Consider the following 25,162-nt stretch of genomic DNA (forward strand, 5'->3'; position numbering starts at 1 on the left):
TGCACGTGACTGGGCAAGGGGGCGGAAAGCCCGCGCCTGAGAGGCTGTCAATCCCCCCACTCCCTCCCGCTGTCAGAGACTCTGCCAGTGGCAGGCTGGTGGGCAGAGGCATGTGCGGACCAGCAGGAAGTGCCAAGTGCAGGAGTTCCCTGTCCTAGACAGAGGCTGGAATGTGTGTCTGGGAACAGCCAGACCCAAGTCCAAAAGATACCACCACCACCACCTGGAGTTGCCCCTCCCGGTGTTTCCCTGCTGCGGTCAGGTAGGCCATCAGCCCGGACAGGCTGAGGGGTGGCACCCCCTCCTCCTGTGTCCAGCTCCACGGGAGGCAGTGTGGCGGCTCATAGCCCATTCCCCCCCCCCAAGAACCAAGTCTGCCCACCTTCCCAGGCATTCCCTCAGAGAGGCCACTGACAGAGGCGGAGGGGGGTTGCCCCAGGGACGTGCAGCAGATGCCAAGCAGGAGAGACAACAGAGGGCACAGCTCAGACTTTGTTTTTCCGGAACAGAGTGCAACAGTTTCCCTGGTGCACGCTGGGCAGTCTCGCCATGGGCGGGGCTCCATTCCGAATGGCAGGCAGAAACAGCTGAGGGAGTGGGAGGGGCAGTGGAGCGACACATGCAGAAGCCTCTGTGTTGGAGTTCCACCTGCAAAACAGAGAATGATCAAGAGCACCTGCAGGGGCGGCAATTGGAAGAGCAGGCTGCGTTTTCGCCAGGCACTCTCTTAAGGGGACAGTCTCTGACCCACCTCCCCACATTGGGGCAGCTGCCATCCCCCCCCCCCGCCCGGTGCCCTTCCAGGGGTTGGGAATGCGGCAGAGGGTAGACCAAGGGAAGGGAGTAGGCAGCAGCACAGGGGGGTGGGCTCAGCAAATGCCCCCTGCTGGAGCCACCTGCCTGGTTCACGTGCCAGGGACGCAGCCAAGAGCGAGGGGAGGGGGAGGATAGTGGGGGTGCACAGTGAAACCCAGCCATGGGCGACAGTCCTCGCTCGCTTGCAGATCCTCCACAAGCCCAGAACCAGTGGAGACCTGGAAACAAGAGCAGTTAGCCCCAGGGGAGAGACCTTGCTCTCCCCTGCGTAAGTCAAAGATACTGTCAAAGCTACGGCACAGTACAAAACCCGTCACCAATGTCCCTCACTCTAAGTCCGTATGGCCGGGAGCTCGCCGGCAGAACTTTCCACCATGCAGTCCTCTCCCTAACAACTGAGTTGTGCGAGGCAGAGCGGAAGTATTTCTAGGAGGGAGGGAACCGCGATTGGGTGCCGGGGCCCGAAGGGATTGGTGGGGCAATCACGCTGCTCCCTAAGGGGTTTGCGAGCTTCCGCAGCGGAGGAGGCGACCTTTGTTTTTGGTTTCAACGAGTGCCTATGGGACACGCTGCTGTTTTTGCAGGCACGTTGTTGCACCTCTCGGGGGGGGCATATCATGGCCCAAACTGCTCAGGACGCCGCCTAAGCCTGGCCGAGCCCCCAACCCCCCCTCCTCCCCCTGAACGCCGCGCTCTGCCTCACTTCCGCCCACACTCAGGCGCAGCCCTCAGGCGCTGCTAGTCTCGGGCGGAGCAGCGCTCGGGTGGCTCCCCCGCCCACGTAACTCCCCTTCACTGCTGCAGTGCCGTGAACGCAAACCCTTCCTGCGCCCACGTAGCGGCTCGTCTGCTTCCAAAAGACTTTCTGCCCCGCCCCCCCCCCCCCCCCCCCGGATTGTGCTGTCAGATCATTTTTCTAAAACAAAGTTTGCATTCCTTGTATATACAGTATATGGAAGAGCTTTAGCTCTGCTGTTATCATCACTGTTCTGTTAATTTTGATTACTACTGATTATATTTTTATTTTGTACCTTATCTGTTGGGAACTGCTGCTACCTCATATAAATTTGTAAACTACACAATTTTCACTGCAGGCTTTTAAAACTTAACAGTGTCTTATATGACTAACAGTATAATAACATGAATGTGTAATCTCTAGTGTCTGCTATAGAAGGCCTCTGACAAGGGTAAAATCTTTTCCTTAGTTGTCTGTTTACAGATTATCTTGAAAGACTTGAAAATTCCAGCTGAATCGCCCTTACATTCTTAGTAATGTAAATAATGCTACACATCTGGTGTCATGTTCTTTATATTGCTAGACACTTTTAACCATGGACTGGCAATTCTATGCCTTTTGATCAATCAATCAAATTAAATTTATTTATTTAAAATGACAGCATATTTTGTTATTCTAATTATAATGTTAGTATATTGTTGTAGCAGGGGATAAAAAATAATTTGTTACAGATGGCACTGCCTTCTAAATATATATATATATATATATATATATATATATATATATATATATATATATATATATATATATATATATATATATATATATATATATAAAAATATATATTTCAAAAAACATCATTGTGATGTTTTGATAATATGTACGATTGTACTCCATATGTTCAACAGTAAGGAAATTACAAAAGAATGCATCATCTAATAATCCCCTAGTTGGTTGACAGCATTAGTTAAAATGTGCTTACTTGGGCAAATGTTAAAACTGTTACATAAATTCGGAACATAAAGGAAAAACAGTGGCTTGGATACCACCAAAGATCTTTTCTGACAGAAGAATTGCCACTGGCAGATCATGACTTTTCCCCTGCCCCCTTCAGTTCCTGTTGGACAGAAAATCCTCAGCAGTTGGGGGGTGCCACAGGGATGGCAAATAAAAATCTCATCTCATTGTCTTCCGTCAGTAGAAATGATTGTCCATCAATTTTTCCAACAGCAGAAATATTGGGTTCTAACACAATATGTTATTTATAACTTCATAATGAAGTTATATATGTATTAAATATATATGAAGTTGTATATATATATGTAATGTGATATAAAAATATAGTTTTAATTTTTTTTTAAACAACACACATGCTGTTGCTTGCTTTACCCATCATTCCTTCTTTCTGGCAAGGGATCTCTGTAGTTTCTTTGTGCTTAGTTCTTAGTTTTCTTGTGCTTAGTTCTTAGTTTCTTCAAAGCCATAATACAGGAAACTGTGGTTTTTACACTGCCTTATAGTTTAAATTTCCAGAGAGGAGCTTGTTACAGAACCCAATGTAATTAAAAAGTAAAGGCAGTCCCCTGTGCAAGCACTAGTCGTTTCCGACTCTGGGGTGATGTTGCTTTCACAATGTTTTCACAACAGACTTTTTTACGGGGTGATTTGCCATTGCCTTCCCCAGTCATCTACACTTTCCCCCCAGCAAGCTGGGTACTCATTTTACCGACCTTGGAAGGACGGAAAGCTCGAGCCAGCTACCTGAAAAGCCATCTACCGCCGGGGATCGAACTCTGGTCGTGAGCAGAGCTTAGGACTCCAGTACTGCAGCTTTAACACTGCGCCACTGGGCTCTCCCAGTGTAATTAACAGCCATGTAAATGCTTAGTCCATAGGACGAAAATGTCTGTAACAGCTTTAAGGGTTTGAATGAGAAGTACAACATGGGGGATGTGCATATAAGTTCTTTCCCTTCTTATAAAAGGTTGTTCAGCTTCACATTTTGCTTTATGCTGCATTGCAGATTTAGCACAGCAGCTCTTAGACCTGTCTGTTTGTTCGTTATAAGGTGCACAAAAATTGTTCCAGATAGTCATGATTAGTTTTGAAACAAGAGTGTGTACCATAATGTCATCTAAAACCCTTTTGTTCTGAACCAGTAATCAGAACTTGGGATTTAGGGAACAAGGTGTATTTATTTATATAATTAGCTCAGATTCAACAGTTTGATAAGTTGGCTATAAGTGTAATAAACTTTGGTGTCATAAGCATTGTTTTTCATCAGTGTTCAAATAACTTCTGCCATTTTAGTAATATGTAGGAATCTTAACACAGATTTTAAAAATCTGTCATTTGAAAACTGAATAAACTGCTTCTCTCTCACTTTTTATATCTAGTTGATTCTTCCTGCATTCCTTATTTATTTATCTTCTATTCTTACCTTCTGTGAGTAATGGGATATGTGGGTACTTTTGTTTGCTGTCCTGCTTTCTTCCTTTCATGTAAACTGTGACTTTCAGTTATTGTTTTCATGCCTTTTATTTCATCTGCTTCCTACCCCAGTGTAAAAATTATATTTGGTATTACTGTTTATCCTGAAACAGTTTTCAGACCCAAGTAATGTGTCTGCGTGTTTCATGACATTTCCCTTTAAACTGTATTGAATATTAGCAGTTTAAAAAAAACAAACCCTTTGATGCACATCCTGCAATAGCTGCATTGCTGTAGTAAGTGAACTTGTGATCAAGCATGAATAAATGCTTCAATCTTGTTTTTGTTTAGCTGTGCCTTGTATTCCTGCTTTATCAACGTGGTAACTGCTAATGGCTGCATGAACATCTTTAATTTTTCTAAAATGTTTTTCTGTGATTAAAATTCTACTTAATATTCTAACAACAGAATCAAGAATGGAAGGTTGGCTTTCCATACCAAACAAAGGAAATATAAAACGTCATGGATGGAAGAAACAGGTATTTAATAATTCTGTTTCTTTTTAAACATAAGCCAGTACTGGGATGAATTCTGTATCAATTTGCATATGTCTACCTGCATAAGACATGAAACAGGCAAATACATTGATGCTCTCAGTTATACTTTTCTAGTGTAGTTCTGTAGCATGAGATGTACAACAGCCTTTATTGGAGAAGACGACATTTTCTCTGGGCAAAAGATTGTTGTGGCTTCAACCAGTGTTTCTGTCTATAAATGTGTGATAATGTAAAGTATAACAAATTTATGTGGCAAGTAAACACTACTCCTTCCCAGGCTTATAGCCAGAAAATTTTGGGTGGAGGGGCCTGGAAGATAAAAAAAATTGTGGGAGGTTCCCTCCAGTGGCTTGGGTTTTGGGGACAGGGAGAGGCTTCATTGGGGTATAACACCACAGAATCCACCTTCCAAAGCAACCATTTCCTCCAAGGGAACCGACCTCTGTAACCTGGAGATCTGTTGTAATCCCAGGAATTCTCCAGGGAACACCTGACAACTGGCAACCCTCCAGTAAAGAGCCTCCCCGTCTGTTCTAACACATCAGCTTCTCTGCTGCAAGCGAAGCGCGCTTGCACTGACTCTGGCAAGCAAACGGCTTCGCCCCACAATTTGCAAGCAGCCCGGCCTCTCTTCCCTCGCAGCCTCTGCCTCCTCCTTCTCCTCCCCACCTTGGAAGAGCTGTCCATTTTCACACCTTTGTAATTGGTGCAGGCTTCTAAGAGAAGTGGCAGCGCTCCAGCCGGCTGGGATCAGGTGGCGCAGAATTGAATTAAAAGGAGCCCGCCACAGATTCCAAGATGATCAGCAGGCATTGGGCGGACCAAGCTTAAGTTTGGCCGAATCCCACTGGCCACAGAGCCACCTGGTTCATTGGGATGGAGGAAAAGAAGGGCAGCAGGGCGGGTGGACTCTTGGCGGGACTGGAGGAGCCAAGGGAAGAGACGCAACTTTTCTTAAGAGTGAAGCTGCCGGAAACAGGCCAGGGAATCAGATGGCAGGGAGGCAGTGGCAAGCTGAAGGGGGTTCAAGCTGGCCTGAAGCTCCTGTCAGCTCTGCAAAGGTGCCTCCCAATAGAGGGGCCCTACAGAGAAAAAGGGGTTTCCGATAGAGTGCCCAGGCCCCCCCATAGCTACAGGCCTGCTCCTCCCATCCTCCTGGTCTCACCTTCACCATGACAATGGCTTCCCTCAGCTTCTCCACCTCAACAGTGGTGGCTTCCCATCTGCCCAACCCCAACTTTGCCACTCTCCCTAGCCTGCCCAAACCAAGCTTCACTTCTGCTGCTCCCCTCCAGCTGCCCAATCTCAGTTTAATCATGGTGGTTCCTCTCCAACCCTATCTCACCATAGCTCTACCACCTGAACAGCCCAGCTATAGCAGAGAAGTTGGAGCTTTGTCTGCATTTTCACAGACATTGCTCTTGTCTTTGGAGGGATTTAAATCCCTTCTCCATTTAAAAAAGTTTTCAGATTTCCCCCCAAAATTTGCTGAAAAACTTCTATCAGTGTGGCCCCAAATGGTGGATTTTAAGTATCCATAGATAAGGCCACACTTTGTAATTAGAATATATATTTATGATACATGCATATAATATGCAGATTTCAGACATACATTCACTTCAACTCCTCATGCTTACTGACCGTTAGCAGGTTCCTTATTTTAGTGTGACAATGTTTAAGGGTTGGAGGGAAAATCCTAGGATCTGGGATATTATTTTCAGAGTGATGTGAGCATTAAAAAAATCTCTCCTCCCTGCCAGTCAGAAGTCTCATTGCAGGTGAGGAGAAAGGGCTTCCTAAAATTATGACTGTTCCTCATTTGTCTCCAGATTGCCCCTCAAGATTCATAGATCTTCCCTTTTGAACTGTATGGTCCTTAATGGTACTCTACTCACAGAGTGGGGTACATTTACTTAATTGATTTTGCCTTAATTAACTTACAAAGTTTCAGAGTGAGCAAAGGAGTGGAAGTTGGGTAGAAATGGCTTAAGAACGTATGTCTTAAGAATGCATGCCTTAAGAATATATGTCTTAATAGTTTTTTTCCTTTCTGTTTTTTTCAGTATGTTGTGATAAGCAGCAGAAAAATTTTGTTCTATAATGATGAACAGGATAAAGAACAATCTAATCCATCCATGGTATTAGATATAGAGTACGTTCTTCTAATTTTGGTTTGAAATTAATCAGCAGCATGTTATAGTTTTTATAAGTATGAAAAGAGTAGATCTGAAAATATGAATCAGACCACGGAAGATTGAATTTTCAGCTATGTCTCAGAATCCACAGTTAAATTAATTCTGACTGAAAGTTTTAAAATAATAGTTATTATTGGGCCAGAATTTAACAAAATACATAATGATGGCAATTTTTACACACTGATACAAAAATTCTGCTTTGACACCAAAGCATGACTCAATCCAATAAAAAGGAAATCAAAGAGAACTTTGATTCTCCTCTCTCTCTTAGTGGGAAACAAACCCAAAACTTTATGGCTCTATTGGTCATTTTAAAAATGTGTTTTTAAACAGTGTTTAAAAATGCTTTTACACAATCAAAATCTGAAACCTAGGCCATGGTAACTAAGATCTGTGGTTCAATCTGAAGATTTAAAATTATTGTTTAATTGGTGGAAAGTTGCATCAAAAGATGGATTATAGCAGGATCCCCAGCATTTTTGAGCCTACAGCCACCTTTGCAGTTTTGAGACTGGGTGGTAGGCTTCACTGCAAAATAGCTGCCACAGGAAGCCTCTCCAAGAATACATCCAGAAGAGGAAGAGGTGTAGGAAATACAAACACACACATATGGAAGAAGATAACTAATGGGGAAAGGGAGAATAAAAAAGAGAAAATGATCATGGAGGGTGGGGTGTCATCCACTGCTCTGGTTCTCCCCAGCCCTCTCAGCTGTTTTTTGGTCATATTTACAGGATCCTGTATCTTTCCTCTCAGTAGTAGGCAGGATCCAAGTGAAAAGCCCCTTTATTTATATGAAGCCAGCCACTTACTGATTGAGTCTTCACAGTTCCTCTGGCTACTTTCCTGAACCTCATGGCAGGTGCCTGGGAACGTGCCTACAGTCTCCATGGTACTCATGGAGCAATATGTTGAAGAACCCTGGATTAAGAGCCTGTAACAGCTACCTTGGTGGGGAAATGTCTGGCTGTGCCTGATACTTTGGGTAAAATGTTTGTTTCCTTATTGGGCCACTCTTGTTTTCCTAGCTGATTGGGGCTGAATTCAGATATTCCTCTCCTATATTAAAAAATATATCTATGGCATCTGGTCAGTTAGGAGTAGGGTAGTGGTTTCAGGCATAGTGGATAGTAGAAGTATTTGTGCTTCCTAGATGTTGAATGTGTATGTGAACTTGCACACACTTCAGCTTAGGCTGATTATACATGCATAGAGCATCATCCTCCAAGTGCTGCCCCTGCTTTCACAAGTGGCAGATTCATCCTAAAATCTGTGTAAGGCAGAACAATTATAGCAATTATCATGCACTCATTACTCATATAAGTCATGTATTATCCATATCACTGTGTGCCATGGCGGTGGTTGTTTCTAGTAAATTAGTGACTAGTAAATTTTAGAACACTGCATGAGAATTTGTTACCATTTAGACCAATCATCAGTTTAAATATATCTGATTCTCAGCATTGCCTAATCTGTGGCTATTTGATCTGGAGATTGGAGCCATGAACAGAGATTTTTCTACAAATCTGAGAAAATCCCCAGGTTTGCAGAAGAAGCTGCAATCTTCAAAACAAAACAAAAAGCCACTGGAGGCTAACCCCTAAAATAATAGAAGCACCACCTTTGGCTTTAAGAAACAAATGCCCTTTATGGTCGTTGGTAAGCACTACCCAAACTGCCATGGAGAAAAGACGGTTTGTTTTTGGATTCAGGAATGATGCATCCAAATGAACATACCATGAAGTGGCCTAGTTCATTCTTGAACCGTGGTTTGTTTTTCGGTTTGTGCCATCCCTACTTATAATTTTGCTTGGGTTCTGATGACATATGTACACATTAAAAAACGCAGCAACTAAGAACGAGAGTATTCGAGGTCTCAGACGTGAAAACTAGATACGTTACGGAAATCCAAAAGGAACACTTTAACCTATTTAATGAATGTGTTGGAACATGAACACATTGTATCCAGGGCTTTTTTCAGAAGGAATGCAGTTCTGGCTGGCTCAGTGTCAGGGGTGTGACCTAATATGCAAATGAATTGTAGCTGGGCTTTTTCTACAAGAAAAGCCTTGTGTGAAACAATGGTGACACCAGGGGTGTGGCTTAATATGCAAATGAATTCCTGCTGGGCTTTTTCTACAAAAAGGCCCTGATTGTATCACATCTGAACACTAAGTCTATGTCATATCCAGGGAGTAAAATACCTTCTAATGCCCCTCCTCTTTGCAATAATTATCAAAATATAATGTATTTTTTAAAAAAAATTCACACTTATGGCCTTGAAACCACAGTGCCACTGGCAAAAGACACACAAATCCCATGAACACAATAGATTTTATACTTTATTTTTCACATAATGAGACTCTTGTACTTGATTTTTATATATACATTTTATTCAGATATAAATACATTACGTTGGCTTACGTGAACCAGAATGTGGATCTTTCTCTCCATGTCTCTCTCTCTGTGATCCCATTTGGACTCCAAAAAGCTGTTGCTGGGGGTTGGGCAAACCTTATGCACAAAATGGTACCTGAGCTGCAATGAAAAGAGGGCACTGGACAAAATTGCAGTGAAGTATTTTCTTTTACTAGTGCCACTTATTACTTATGAAGGAGGCTCTCGTGGTGGAGGACAGAATTAAAGATGGGTAGTTGTATCCATTTCTTCTTCAGTGCTTAGTTCTCAACAAGGCTTGGCCAATCGCCATCAACTTTTCATCAGTCAAAGGGGGCTACTGTTAGGTAAAGGAAGGAAGGATATTCAGGGGTCACAAAGCACCAACATGTAGATTAAATGGGAACATATAGTTTTCTGAAGAATATTCTTTCATCAAGAGGTAATTGCATCAATATGTGTTATTCATTTCAGTTCATACCATCTAATTAAAAACAAATGTTTAAAATTAATAAAAAGGTAAAGGCAGTCCCTGTGCAAGCACCAGTCATTTCTGACTCTGGGGTGACGTCGCATCACAAAGTTTTCATGGCAGACGTGGTTTGTCATTGCCTTCCCCAGTCATATACACTTTCCCCTCAGCAAGATGGGTACTCATTTTACCAACCTCGGAAGGCTGAGTCAACCTTGAGCTGGCCACCTGAATCCAGCTTCCGCTGGGATCTAACTCAGGTCGTGAGCAAAGAGCTCAGACTGCAGTACTGCAGCTTTACCATTCTGCGCCACAGGGCTCCTGTTAAAAAATTAATACCTCATTACTATTTTGAAGAAAAATGCGTTCAAAAGATTATCTTTGTTAATAAAACTTTTCCAGTAATATTATGTGGTGGCCTTTGTATATAATCTTTTTTTAAAAAATCTGGATAGATAGTCTTCTCAAGTGTTCCTATCAGTATTTCACTTAAACATGGTAAATTCCTTTAATGGGCACAGTGTCTCCATACTTCATACAACATTTCTATACTTGTATAGTTACACTAGATTTTCCTGCAGAAAAGATACATATAAATGTACATACAAGTGTACCTGTCTTGTAGCTTTGATTCAGCTACATCGTTCTGATGTACGTACACTGATGTTTCAGAATATGCATTCAGTCATCCACACTGTTTACTAAAGGAATTGCTAGTATAGCACCAGTATGTTCAAGGCACACAAAACTGCTTTGTAAAACATTTCTCTGCTGTAATTATCTTGTGCTAACAACCAAGAGATAATAATGTGACAAAATTAATGTGAAAATTAATTTACAACTCTACCACATCTGCTTAATTTTAATAGTGGTTACTTAAATAATGCAATATTTATTTCATTTCAGTAAATTATTTCATGTTCGACCAGTAACACAGGGAGATGTATACAGAGCAGAAACTGAGGAAATTCCCAAAATATTCCAGGTAACATGATTGCTAACTTTCGTATACCAGCTTTAAAATGGTCTTTTGTTAAATAATTTATCCTTTTTGGTGTGAAAGAATATAAAACACTGCTGTTTACTTTCTTGTTTTTCTCAGATTCTGTATGCCAATGAGGGAGAGTGCAGAAAAGAATTAGAAGTAGAACCAGTGCAGCCAGCAGAGAAGACAAATTTTCTTAATCATAAGGGTCATGAATTTATCCCTACACTATACCACTTTCCAGCCAACTGTGAGGCCTGTGCCAAACCCCTCTGGCATGTATTTAAGCCACCCCCTGCAGTGGAATGTCGACGATGCCATGTTAAGTGCCATAAAGACCATTTGGATAAAAAGGAAGAATTAATTGCACCATGTAAAGGTAAGGCAGCATTTGACTAAGTTTGTACTTTGTCTAATGGATTTCTAATGGTGCATTTTGAAGTCCTTGATGCAAACAATAGTATATTCAGATTTGTATACCAAAAATAATTGTAGTAGAGTCAACTATGTAGTGGTCTGGAAAATGTATTAAAGTCTCATTTTTACAGACTGTTAGAATCAGATAGCAATGTACAAAAAATGGCTTGCTGGTGGGCTCATGCATGTACCTCCTTCCCTTCTCTTCACACACAGGAGTCCCATGCAGAAACTAACTTGGTCAACCTGTGACATACAGTTGAGTTATGCCTTTATTCTTAACATAGCCCAGGGGTGGCCAAACTGCAGCTTGGGAGCCGCATGGGGTTCTTTCACACATATTATGTTACTCTCAAAGCCCTTCACCAATACTCACTCTAAGCTGTGGCGTCTTGTGAGCAAAAATTCTACTTTGTGAGCTAGTGGCACTAAAGTTGTGAGCTACTGCATAAATTAGTTTGCTCTGGCACCATTTTTCCTGAGCTAAGACAAAAATGTATGAGCCAGAGACTAAGAAACTGTGAGCTAGTTCACACTAGCTCAGCTTAGAGAGAACACTGACTCCCAGCATCCAGTTGGCTGGTTTGGAGAAGGCATTTGTCTCTTTAAGTCACTTCTCTAAGCTATAAACATGTGACATTCATGTCTTGTGGCTCTCAAACATCTGATGTTTATTCTATGTGGCTCTGACATCAATCAAGTTTGGCCATCCCTGACATAGCCAAACCTCCTTTCCACCAATTTTAACTACCCAAAGTAATTTTAAAAAATAATAAAAACAACACAAATACTGCTATTTGCAACACATCCGTTAGGTAAATATTTAGAGAAGTTATATGCTGTGTTTCAATAGACTGTATGGTGGCTGATTTTAATTCTTTGTCACTACTGATGGTGAAGGTGGCTGTTTTAGCATGTCTTCATTTAATTGTAATATTCTTTCCTCTCAATAGTGAGTTATGATGTGACTTCAGCAAGAGATATGTTATTGTTGGCATCCTGTCAAGAAGAACAAAAGAAATGGGTTTCTCATTTAGTAAAGAAGATCCCTAAGACACCACCATCCAGTTTTATTCGTGCTTCTCCCAGAACTCTTTCTACAAGGTCCTCAGCCAATCAGTCATTCAGAAAAGTTAAGAATGCTTCTGGAAAAGCTAGGTGAGATGTGAATGAACTAAACTGTAATCCTTTTTAATAGGAAAAATATGCCTGTTCTTTCAGGCAAATAAAATTATATTATTATTCAGATATCATCACAAACCTCTGGTGGCATGAGCACAGGTGGTAGTTCTGCTTGGCTCTCATTGTACATAGAAGATTCTTGGTTTTTGAAGCCTTGATTCAAGCTTCGGTTCACTATGACATCCGAATACAAACACCTGAGCAAACTGGTTCCTCCTGCAGACTGGGATTTTAAATTGGGATTAAATTGAACATTTAAATCCCAGTTTATGGGAAAGGAACAAATACTAATTTGCTTGGGCATCTCCATTCAAACATCACATAAAACTGAGAACTTCAAGAGTTACCAAACCAAGAATCCTTCAGTTGTTCTCTGTCCAAATGGAAGAAGGTAAAGAAGTACTTAAGTACAAGGAAAACAGTTGATTGGCCATTATATAAGGCCTATTTCCAATTTAAAGATACTTCATAAAAGGTCTGTTCTTTTTTGAACACTGCAAACCTTTTATTTGACCAAGTACTAGCAACTAACTCCTGTAGCTGCTATTGAAAGAGTTTTAATTCTTAATGCAAATTGAACAAATTGTTTTTCAACTGATACATTTTAAATAAACTTTTCAATTGTACATTGACAATTCCAAAAACTGCTTTTATAATTCTTTGTTTTCTAATTGTAAATTTTGTTCATTTTAAAATTATCTCTACAGTTTTAAACCTTCAGATAAATACCAAATCACTCAAACCTACCATTCTACTGCCCATTCTAACTTATGTCCATTACAAATTTAATAGACCAGACGGTCCCCACTTTCAATATGATCAATTAGAATTTGGATGATTATGTTAAGATGTTTATTATATATTGTTTTTATAGTAATAGGAATGTGATTGAAACATATTGGGAGATGGATATATACCAGTAATCAGTATAACTGAAGGAATTTGTTACAATTACTGTTGCTCTCATTGCTAAGCATAGATTAATGATAACCAGATGAAGTATGATCTGCTCTACTTGATTGCTTTTGCCTCTCTTTATTTCATCAAAGTTTTAACAAGGTATTCTAATTAAGGCTGTACCTACTCTTTTGTAAACAATGGGTTTGATCCTAAATATGGTCAGCAGAAAGCACAGTCATTTACCATGTTTATCACCGTGGTTTCTGTGCAGTCCCGCATGGGGACTGTGCAATCACAGGCTAGCCACAGAAGAGCTAGCAAGCTTTAAAAAGATCTTTCTAGAACCTGCGAGTCCTCTTCCCCACTCCTGTCTTAGTATATCCCAATTCCTGCCAAAAGGATCATGTGTTGAGGGTGGGATGAGCACTCTTCCCTCCATTCTCCTTCGCCACTGTGAGGAGAGCATGAGCCTTCCGTTCCACTGGTGTTGTTCTTCATAGTTGTGAGTACTAAATGTCTAATGGCCTTATTTAAGAAATGAGAGGAGTGTGGAGCCAAAGTGACTCAGAATGATGATCATAAATCCTTCCTACATTGTTTAGGCAAAGGACACAATACAACTTTATGCCTGGCATGTCATCACCTCACCCTAAAGCGAGAGAGGATTGAGTAGCTGGACTAAAGGTTGCCTTATGGGAGAAGGCTTTGGGTGCCCCAAACCCCCAAGAGGAAAAATGGGTACAAATTGAAAAAAACCAAGGACTACTTTGGTAGGATCATCACTGACTCCATCAACCTCGGTCTTGACTGCATCACTGGGGCTTACCCAATCAGTGTTGGAACTGTCTTTGAAGAAGTCAAAGACTAAATGCCCTGACCTGGATAGCCCAAGCAAGTCCGATCATGTCAGATCTTAGAAGCTAAGCAGGGTTGACTCTAGAAGTTAATTGGATGGGAGACCTCCTTGATATATCAGCTGTTGGGAGGCAGGGGAAGTATTTATTCAATCACCTCCCTGAATATTCTCCAGGCTTCCAGTAAGGGTCATTCATCAGAGATTGCCTTGACTTTCAGGTGCATACACACTCACACATGCACATATTAAAATACCAAAGAAAAGGAAAAGGCTAGACATCAGGATCAGTTAACTGAATGTTAACATCTCCTTGATGTTGGGACTCTGCCTCACCTCGACGTTGTTCATTCCCATCTTCAGAAATGGCAGCCACCTCCCCACATAGAGGTCAAACTGCTGCTTTGCCCCATAGTCATCCATCAATACTAGCAATTGTCTTTACATGCGTTGTTTCACCTATTCTCTCGATCCATCTGTCACTGATTCTGAGTACTCCCATCACCCACCAGCCATCAACATAGATCCCTGGTTCTGTCCAATGATTATGTTTATGTGGATGCACTGAGAAGTGATGAACAACAGGTTCATCAGCAACCTCCACAACAACCATCCTGGTTTTCTTTCCCTATGATGATGCCATCTCAGTGACCATCCTGGGAACAACAGGAACAATGTGTTCATTTTCTCTGGCCTACCTTTAATCCACGACCCACAAAGATCCATGCAACCAGTCAATTACCCAAAGATAACCATGCACCCATCCATGGGTGACTCTGCTTCTCTTCTCTTGGAACCAGAAAAACACATTGAACCAAACTCATAGGCGAAATCTGAGAACGTGTCATTGCTGTCCACTGATGATACTATAAGAGACTCTTCAGCACCGCCCCAACTGAGGACCTGAAATTTTATTCTGAACAACTAATTTGCATGGCCAAAGCCTTGGGCACATGTCCACAAAGCTTCAGTCAACAGATTCCATCATGAACATATTATATATCCTAGATTCAGGTCCCATCACACTACCTGTACTACAAGGCATCCCTGACATTGCCATGGGAATTTAAGCTAAACCTTTTTTGAGCCCAGCTTCTGCTAAGAAATTGAAATATGTATAGAAAGGATGGAGCCAGCTATCTGTTCCAACATCCACAGAAGTGCTTTCTGCAAAGGGTAGAGCTCAGACATACTCTGTGCCCTTAGATAAAGAAGGGCACTGCTTGGACTTACTGGAATGTACAATTTATCATTCTGATACAATGGGACTGTGTATCTCTGATTCCACTGCTGTTACGAATGTTGTTATGGCATCTTATAAGTCAGTTTGTCGATTACCTGCCTTAAGGATAGATCCAGGCAGGCAGCTGTGTTGGTCTGAAGCAGCAGAACAAAGTAAGAGTCAAGTATCACCTTTAAGACCAACAGAGTTTTATTCAGAATGTAAGCTTTGTTGGTCTTAAAGGTGATACTTGACTCCTACTTTGTTCTGCCTAAGGATAAGAAGCCTCTTGTGAGGATATTACTCCTGGAGGGTCAGAAGTTAGGCAAACAACTCTTAAATGCAGCACACTATCACAACAGAACTGTGGTGTTAGGAATTATTCTGTGCAGACACTCCTGGCTGAGATTCTCAGCTCTCCTGCAGGATACTAGGGTCAAAGTGGAAGACCTTCCATTCAAAAGTCAAAAGCTGTTTGATGCCAAAACCAATTAAGTCCTAGATCGCATCTGGAAAAACAAGTCGTTGGCCATAACATCGTTCATCTCTCAGCCCTTGTAGGAAGAGATAGTCAAAGGTACCAACCTCCTAGACTGTTCAGGTTCCCTGATTACACATTTCAGGCACCCCAAAATCCACAGCAAGCATACAGGTCATTCTAAAACCAGAACACCCCATAGTACAAAATCCCTTAGATGAAGGGCTAAGCATTCAAATCAAGTTCCAAGGGAACTACATCACAGGGGATCAGCTCCAGCCTGACCGCCAAGTTAAGCTTTCCTAAATATAAGCTCAGTTTGTTTATTAACTCAATAGTGGAATCATTACAGATGGTGGACATCATACTTCATTCTATCATATAATTTAGAATAGTACTAGTTTTTTAAAGTAATCCTTTCCATCTTGATCATCATTCTGTTTCCCTAGGTATGCAGGTCTTATTAAATCTTTGGTATCTCTCTTCCTTGCTCATTCTGTCATTTTAATCTCTTAGGGAAGGAAGTAATTTGTTTCATTTACTCTTATTGCTTTGTTGTGAAACATTTTTCATGTACTTGAATTTAAATCATCTTTACTAGAATTTTCTGACATAGTGTTTGAGGAATTGTATTCTTCAGCTATACTTAATCTTCTTTCTGCTGTGCTCTGGATACAGGAATGCTTTAGACATGGTCATTGTAATGTTGAACAAAGTACTTTTCTTTCTTAAATGTAAAAGATAGAAACCATGTTTTGACTGCCAAGAAAAAAAGAGTAGCTAATAAAAAGGCAAGAGGAAATATAGTCCAGAAGCTAAACGAGTAAATATACAGCTCTGTCAGCTACTGAAGCAAATAACATAAACATTAAAAGTTGTTCCTGGTGCTATATTTTTAGTGCAGGGAAGCTAATCCAGTCATGTGTCTCTGAGTATCATTACTTATGGAGTTAGTATTTTAAAATTAAAATAGCATTATATTTCCATTTAAAGAAAAAAGTCTGTTTTCTTTCTTTTGTCAGAACAGATCAGTGTTTCTTTTCCTGACTGTCATTTAACTGAGACTTTAAACTAGGTCTTGACTTTAAAAAAACTACTAGCATTAAGATCACTTCTCTTAGACCTCCATTTTATCATACAGAGTGTACAATTTACACTCAACACACACACACACATTGTAGTGAAATGCTAATTTCTAAATTTCAATAGGTCAAAGGAGTATGGATCTATGGGGGACATTACCCATTCAGAAAACTCCAGTTATTGGTGAGTAGCTTTTGCTTTCAAACCCACTGACAGTTGTGTCATGTAACATCCGTTAAAAAAGCAATTTGCTTTCTTTTAGTAATGAAGAAGCTGCTGCTTAGAATAAGAAACCCAGTATTATTTCTCATCATTTTGAAGAACCATTACTTTCTCTTTTTATGATCCAGAGTGGATCACTTGCTCAGAATCTTTCTTAACCGTCTTCATACTTTTACCTCTTGATACTGTTTGTTTTAACAAAACAGTATGCATATCTTTGAAACAATCTTAATTCTTCTGTGTAGAATATGCCATGGTGATATCCATTCTTTCTAGCTCTTTTCTTCTTTTATGGTGAAGGTGTGGTCATTATTCTTAATATAGCCTAATCTGAGAAGTGTCTGTGTTAACAGTCAGCAACACCAATACTGAGGACTTGCTAAATATTTAGCACATTTTGGAGGATAAGTCAGTTTTGCAGAGGGGTCTAGTGGATGGTCTCATTTAATTGCAGTTTCACAGTGTTTTTATTCATTTTAATTGTACTGCTACAATGTCTGCTGGAGAAGGCACAGGCAAAGTTGATTCATCTGCTAGTCATATAATGCAATATCTTTGTGATGGTCAGATTAGCCTGTTTGGGGCTTGTAGTCGTCCTTCTAGCAAGGCACTGACTATATGCCTGCCTTAGGTAATTTTCTTGGCCCATCATATGTTTGCTTTGGATACAGCATTGTCCATATTCCTTTCTTTGAAACTAAAGAAGTTAGCAACATGATAACTGAGACTGTGGTACACATTAGGACATCCAAAGTTTGAATCTTACTTCTTACATGAACATACTATGTGGCTTAGACAAACTGTTCTGAAAAGCTTTGAACATTCTAAAGCATTCTATAAAAATTATGCTGGTAATGAGCTTATCCTTCAGAGATAATCATTCCATGACAGTATAAGTTTTCATGTATAATATTATTGTAAGAAAATGCAAACTATGCTTTAAAAATCCTTATTCATCTTTGTGGCTTCTGTGCCGTCCTACCTGGAACTACACAGGTGCTGGGTCAGCCATGGAGATTAGATTCCCGAAACCTCTAGAAAGATTAGCTTCTCTGAGTGCTCCCCTTCCCCTCTGTACTGGGAATCACCTTAACACCGAAATGGTCACCTGATGGAGGCAGGGAACACTCTTCTGACTCTCATTTCTCTCCCATAGACAAGGTAGAAAATTAGACATATTGGGCAGGAAGGGATACTCATCTGGAGCTTTGGGTCTATGCATCACTAATTTCACCTTGATAATGGGCAGATACCAAATGTTTCTCTTGGAAAGAATAGTGCAGTGTATAGATGTCATTCAAGAAGATAAGAAGACCTTAGCAAACATGCTTCAAGCAGAAGGCCTTAGATTAGGGATGCAGCAGTTTGATGCTTCTCTCCATGCAACAGGCTCTTGTAGTTGGATAATGACCTCAGGTATCATCCTTTGAAGACACTCATGGCTGAGGACTTCACCTTTTCCACCCAATTCTAAAATTGAGGATCTTCCCTTTGAAGGGAAGACATTGTTAGTAAACAGTCCAATTCTGTCCTAGAAGGGATTTGGAAGAACAAGCTGAAAAAATCACCTTGAGCTCTCTAGGCATGGTCAGCAATACTCACATAGCAGGCTATACAGATACCAGCCATCGCAGTACCAATATCAATGTCAGTCAGTACTGACCCTTATTTTGTCCTGGCAATAATCCAGCATCCCAAACACAGATAAACAGGGAACCCAGTTACCTAGGGAGCAGCATATGAAAGGCAGACCCCTAGCATGAACAGCAATGAAAGCTAGTTTTAGCAACAAGTTGGCTAAGTTCATTGATCAGTGGGAGTCCTGGGTCCCTCAAATAATAAAGGATGGTTATTTTTTTAATAATTTGCCTAGCTATCCTCACCCCCAGTTCTTCTGACTGGCACTTGTCCACTCTACTAGAACAGGAGATGGCTCAGTTACTTTCCACAGGGACCATCCAGGAGGTTCCCCCTTCAGAGAGCAATTTGGACTACTTCTCCAGATATTTCCTAATAATGAAGAAAGGAAGGGGTATGAGGCCAATCCTCTATTTTAGGAGCTCAGTAAGCCTCATAGTGTCCCCAAGTTTCAGATGTTTTTACTTACAGAAGTCTTAACATTGTTAGCTGAGGAAATACAGTTCACAGTCCTTGATTTAAAGGATGCCTTATTCCCATTTCAATCCACAAAGCATGTAGTAAGTTTCTAAGGTCCCAGTGTGGTGGCCACTATTATCAATATACTGTACTCCTGTTTGGATTAGCAGCAGCCCCAAGGGTGTTCACAAAGTGTGTATCTGCAGTGATATCCTTGAGATTGCAAGGTTGTTCCATCTCTCATCACTTGCTGATTGGCTCTTCATAAGATAGTCTAGCATCCCAGGCACCTTTCCTTAACCATCTATACATTAGAGGATCTAGGCCTAGTGATCAATTATAAAAAGTCACACAGCTTCCATAAACTATTGAATTGATAGGGGCATGTTGGATTCAGTTTCCCACAGGTTGTGAGCAGAGCTTGGACTTCAGACAAGTTGCCGAATTCCAGATTGACCTATTAACTGGAGATTTCTGAGCACAGGAATATTGCAATATTGTCTAGTAATGAACTAGGTTTCATCTACTGAATAACTAAATACTGTAAAAACCAATTATTTTTGTTAAACTAACAATCATGTGCTTCGTTATAATGTCAGATTGTTTCAGATACAGCACGGTTCCATGAAATATTTAGATTAGTTATAAAAATTATTTTTCAGAAACAAAAATAAGTTACTTTTGTTGACAAGGACTTCTAAAATGAATTATTGTTATATATATGATCATATTCAGTTTGTAAGTCTGACATACCTTCAAGCTAAAAACGCAGTCTGCAAAGCTGTTTGGTTATTGTAATGCTTCAACAAAGCCCTCACAATTTATACTAAATTTTATGAATAGATTTATAAACATCATTCTTTGATGAATCTTTGGTATTTAGATTATGCACAGGTCAATGAGGAAGTCATGTCCACTTTTTGTATACTTAGCTAAAGCAGGGTTTCCCAAACTTTTTTCCTGTGGCCCAGTTATTTTTACTTCTCCTTCGTGGCCCATTAAAATTTGGGGGTGGAGCCAGGAGACAGGAAATGATGTACAAACAAGCCTAAAACTCTTGTAATATTTTGTTTAGGAAAGGTAGGATAATGGTGGGATTTTGCAATGCACAAGGATCATATAGCAGAAAACTAAAAATATAAAATGCTCTCATCCTAGGAAAACATGAAATAGCAGGGCATTTCAAGCTTTTCCTCCACTCCCAGGTCTACTCAGATTAGCAGTGGGAAGGAAGGAAGGAGAGAGAGAGACAGGGGAAAAGTCTGACGAAAGAAAGAGACAGGAAATGGCAGGGCATCTCCCCCCAGGTCTACTCAGATTGGCAATGGCAAGGAAGGAAGGAAACAGACAAGAGAAAAGACTGACAGAAAGAGAAAGAGAGAGAAGATGGGAAAAGACTGAATGAATGAATGAATGAATGAATGAATGAATGAATGAATGAATGAAAGGGAGGGAGGGGGGGAAAGAGTTGGAAACAAACAGGGAAAAAGAAAGAGAAAGGAAATAGGAAGAAAGGAAAAGGGAGGGGAAAAGTGAAAGAAAGGAGGGACAAAATGAAGAAAGAAAAGAAAGGAAAAGAAAAACAAAAAAACAGGATGGGAGCAATTCACCTTTAATAATAATAATAATAATATAATAAATTTTTATTTATATCCCGCCCTCCCCACCAAAGCAGGCTCAGGGCGGCTGACTCCTGCTGCACAAGCATCTCTTTCTCCCTCCCTTCTCCACCGCTGGTAAATTTCAGGCATTGTAAAGCTCCCCGCCCCCCCACCTCGGCGAGGAAAGTGCCGCCGGTAGTTTGAAGGGACCATGCCTGGAATGGGTGCGCAGCTAATCCCTCCCCCCATTTTCTGGATGGGAAGGAAGTGTGGGGGAGGGATTAGCCGTGCACTCGTTCCAGGCGCAGTCCCTTCGAAGTGCTGGCGGCCTGCCCCAGCGCTGAGTTAGTTCAGCGCCGTTTTCATTGAGGAGGTGGCTGGTGGGGGGGGGAGCTTTACAGTGGCTGAAATTTACCAGCGGTGGAGAAGGAGGTGGGGGGGCGTGATGGCACGCAGGAGGGGGGGCGGCCAGGGGACGGGAGGTCCCGGGGCCCAGCAATGAGCCCTGCGTGGCCCGGTGCTGGGTCCTGACCCTGCAATTGGGAAACGCCGAGCTAAAGAATGCCCAGACATTTGCAGGTTTTACCTGGCTGATAAATGTTCTGGTATTTGTCAGAAAGCTGATAACTAAAAACACAGTGTATCTTACATAACCAGATCTATTATACTGTCCAATCCATAATAATGTAACAGTTTGTTAAAATAGCAGAGAATATACGAATTGCTACCAGATGCTGTTTCCCAAGATAAATATATACAATGAAATAAACATATGCTTTGTTTACATAAGACTGTGTCCACTTACATAGGTAAAATAGCTCCAACAGCCCCCATATCTATCCTTAGATGTCTGACTGGAACATTACAAACACAAGGCATTCTAAAATATTGCTGGTCTATTAAGATATATGATTTATGCAAAGTTATATAGCAATTCTTAGTGTTTCTCTTTCTTTTATTCCAGCTAACAGGGTGTGCAGTGCTCCATGGAATCTGGCAGGATGCAGTCTGAGAAAGCTGGACTTTTTTCATCATTCAGAGCAATGCAGACTGGTTATTCTTCCACCCCATCACAGACTTCAGGGCTAAGACTGCTATTACTCTCTCCTCCTTGCTTTGGCACAAAAAGCATGCTGAGGGTGTTTTATTGCGGGTTTGCCTTAAAGTAGATTAGATTAATTATTACTGTGTAATGCAAGTAAAAGCAAATAAAGCTTAGCTAGGTATAAGGTTAATGTGCTGCCTTTTTGGATTCTAAAAAAAATGCCTCAGTTATGATGGAACACAGCGAGCTTTTCTCATGTTGATGAGAATGAAGAGTCCTTTACCCTGTGGGAGGGGTATTTTAATCAAGATTAGTACATAGAATTGGATAGAAGGTTTGTCAAGACTGAATTTTTTGTAGAAGACTTAGTGCTGAAGAAAAGACATTTGCTTGAAAATGAAGCCGTATATAATCACTTGAACTTCAGTGCCTTTTCTGCAATGTTATTGATGCTAATCCTTGATTATAAAACAGCTCAAAGCGTTAAATATTTTGCATACTGCTTTACAAATTACTGATTCTGCATATTTGTAAAGGGGGAGAAAATGAGTAATTACATATCTATGCATTTTTGCCAAGCCATACAAATTTTTACTTCTATATAGGCATTAGAAACTAACCGTTAAATAACCATGTTTTGAAGCATATTTTGGTACCTGATGTTTCTATAATTTGTATTACATATTGCATTAACCATTTGAAGTGCAGATTAGAGTCTCACACACACACACTATATGCACTGTTTGAAATGTAAATTATTGTTAGACTTTTAATAGATGTTGCTCTTTTAGTGCCTTAATCTGAGAATTTTTACTGCCATGTCAGTAAATGTAGAAATCTCAAAAACCTATTATGTGCGTCAATTGTTTTATTGATTAAAATATTGTAGAATGTAGTTCCATGTTTTCAAAAGAGTACAATTTTGAATAAAAAAGCCTGTTACCAAGAGAGATTTTTAATCTTAATATGAAAGGTAGTAGATGCTTCTACTATGAAAACAAACAAAACACCTATGACACTTTAAAATTATAGATAATACAGGAATTGAAGCTCTTGCTTTGTAGCAGGAATATTGTTGTGGTATGAACAGTATGGTTTATGTTATTTTTTAACCAAATACCTCTTCAGTAATTTATAATGGCTTTGCAGTTGTGTATTAAACACGAAGCACTGGAAAACTGATTCGTCTTCAGGACGATTTACACGTTTCAAGTGGTGTTGAAAGCCACGCTAATAGATATGTAATGAACATATCTGTTATTAATACAGTAATGACTCGTACTCATTTAATACAAAATAAAAAATAATTTATGGATGAACTATTTTGAAAATGACTGTGGTATTTTTCTCCAGAATAAAGTACACTTCCTAGGAAGTTTTGAAAATTAATACAATGCTTTAAAACATTCAACTGTCAAAAATATAAATCTGAGAGAAACTTGATATTTTTAAAAGAAAATTACAATTTTATAATGTCATACATTTTAGTACAGGTTGAAGTATATTAAAATTCTCATAGGATTTTGAAGAATTTATTTTGGTATGTGACTGGTTTGGTCCTATTTACTGTAATAATTTTCATCAAAGGAAATTATACCAGGTACACAGCTCTTAAAAGAGAATCTTTACGTGTATTTAATTTATAATTACAGCATGATCAATAGTAATGATTTGTTAATGCACTGTTGTGGAAGTCAATGATAGAGAGAGTGGAATCTCACCAGAAGACTAGACAGGGATAGTGGAGATAATTGATAATAATTACTGAGCAATATTCAGGAGAGTCAGGTGACAGCAGAGGAGCCAATACAAAAGGCCAGGATTGTCGCAAAAGTTTTGTTAAAGTAGGTTTTGGTGAAGGAAGAAGTGGTTTGATTTGAAGAAAGGGGAGTGGAGAGAAACCATTTTAGGGAGCAAGATGGCAGAAAGCCCAAGTGGGAGGAGACAAAGGGAGACTGTAGATGAGCTTGTGACCATCAGAGAGTGAGGTATAAGGGGAAATGAGCGAGTGAGGAGAGACAGGTAAGTGAGATGGTATCTTTAATGGCGTTAGGAAAGGAATTCTGTATGTGGTGTGGAGCAGGTAACAGGGAAGGCCAGCAAGCAGGTTACAGTGATTTTGATGTTCACTTCTCCAGTTCAAATTATGACATATATATTTTCTTGATTAAAGTTGTATTATTATACATTATTCTTATGAAGATAATTAGAAAACAAATGCTTGTTTACAGATTAGTGTAAACATAACCTGTAAATGTGCAATTTTGCACTTTTCTCCCAGAGATCTAACATGATAAAAAGAATGAGGAAGCCCTAATAGAAGTTGCATATGGGTATCCCAGTAGCATCACAGCTAGTATGGAATTTAGCGGGAAGAGGTATTGATGTAGAGTAAATGTTGACCCACCTATCATGAGTTTTACCAGCTACATTCTGGAGAATTATGCCTAAGCCCTAAATTTAGGATGCCCTCTTCATTTCATCTCCAGAGCCAAGTCTGTGATATTCAGGAGAATATGCATGTGATAGGTATATCCACTTCTGGATATCTGATTCCTACTAATTCTGTATTTGGTGTCAAGCCTCTTCTCCATGCATTGTCAGTATATTATTGTTTAATCCTGCAGTTTAAGTTATGCATTGTATCAGGATTTTTGTATTTTGAGTATTGTTTTCACCTTGTTGGTTTGTTCTCTGGTGTTTCTCAATTCATGTGTATATATACCTACCACCTTATCAGTCCACTACCTGCATCATTTGGAGTTAGCTGTTGCCTGTAAAACCTTATGCTGCAATAAACCAATGAGTCCTAAAGTGCCACAGTAGTTTTTCTTGCTGTTTCAGTGTACCATTGCTGCACATCCAAGGCATGCTTCAGCAATTACAAGAAAGATCTGCAACATTTACTACATTATAACATACTTGAGCTCTTATTTGCTAGGGAATAGACACAGCAGGGGTGGGAAATGGTCAGTAAAAGTCAGTTTTTTCATCTTGGTCATTAATTTGTCAGGATTCTTTATTTTAAAAAAAAAGTAAAGTTGGTATATCTTTGTTTTCATTAACACAATTTGTGGTTTTCAGCTGACTTCACTTTTGAGCCATCTTGTGAACGTATTGGGGAAACTTTCCAGGTTATGATTCCAAATACAGTGCCCCAACATTTTTCTCTCTCAAGGACAAAGGCATGGTGTCTAACAACAGATGCACTGGCCCATTCTTCACAAAACAGTTCATGAAGGACTTGTGCTATGTTGATTCCACCAGTGCAGCATCATACAATGAATTGCAGGTAGCTGTTAGATCCTGGTCACCAACTAAAAACATTATTGTGACCAAGCACCTCCAGACTTTTTGTATGGGTTCAGCAACAGCTAAAGATATTTACAATAAACTAGATGAACTTTGAATTTGGCACAACTTCCTCAGTCAAAACTAATAACGCTAAGTAATGATGGGCCAAGTTTCAATAAG

General features: G+C 40.2%; 1 protein-coding gene across 2 annotated transcripts in view; it reads left to right on the forward strand.

Annotated features, from left to right (window-relative positions):
* ROCK1 (Rho associated coiled-coil containing protein kinase 1) overlaps positions 1 to 24,502 on the forward strand; it is a 131,047-nt gene extending 106,545 nt beyond the window's left edge. The window contains exons 28-34 of one of the 2 annotated variants that reach the window (XM_060243924.1): positions 4,451 to 4,521; positions 6,603 to 6,691; positions 10,510 to 10,588; positions 10,706 to 10,967; positions 11,959 to 12,163; positions 16,850 to 16,906; positions 21,608 to 24,502. In XM_060243924.1, coding sequence (XP_060099907.1) covers positions 4,451 to 4,521; positions 6,603 to 6,691; positions 10,510 to 10,588; positions 10,706 to 10,967; positions 11,959 to 12,163; positions 16,850 to 16,906; positions 21,608 to 21,611 — 767 coding nt within the window. In that variant the 3' untranslated portion in view covers positions 21,612 to 24,502. The remainder of the gene's footprint in view (positions 1 to 4,450; positions 4,522 to 6,602; positions 6,692 to 10,509; positions 10,589 to 10,705; positions 10,968 to 11,958; positions 12,164 to 16,849; positions 16,907 to 21,607) is intronic. The other variant, XM_060243925.1, reaches the window with a different exon arrangement.
* Positions 24,503 to 25,162: the final 660 nt, after the last annotated feature.

Source organism: Heteronotia binoei, chromosome 7 (genome assembly GCF_032191835.1).
Source record: "Heteronotia binoei isolate CCM8104 ecotype False Entrance Well chromosome 7, APGP_CSIRO_Hbin_v1, whole genome shotgun sequence".
NCBI classification, from domain to species: Eukaryota; Metazoa; Chordata; class Lepidosauria; order Squamata; family Gekkonidae; genus Heteronotia; species Heteronotia binoei.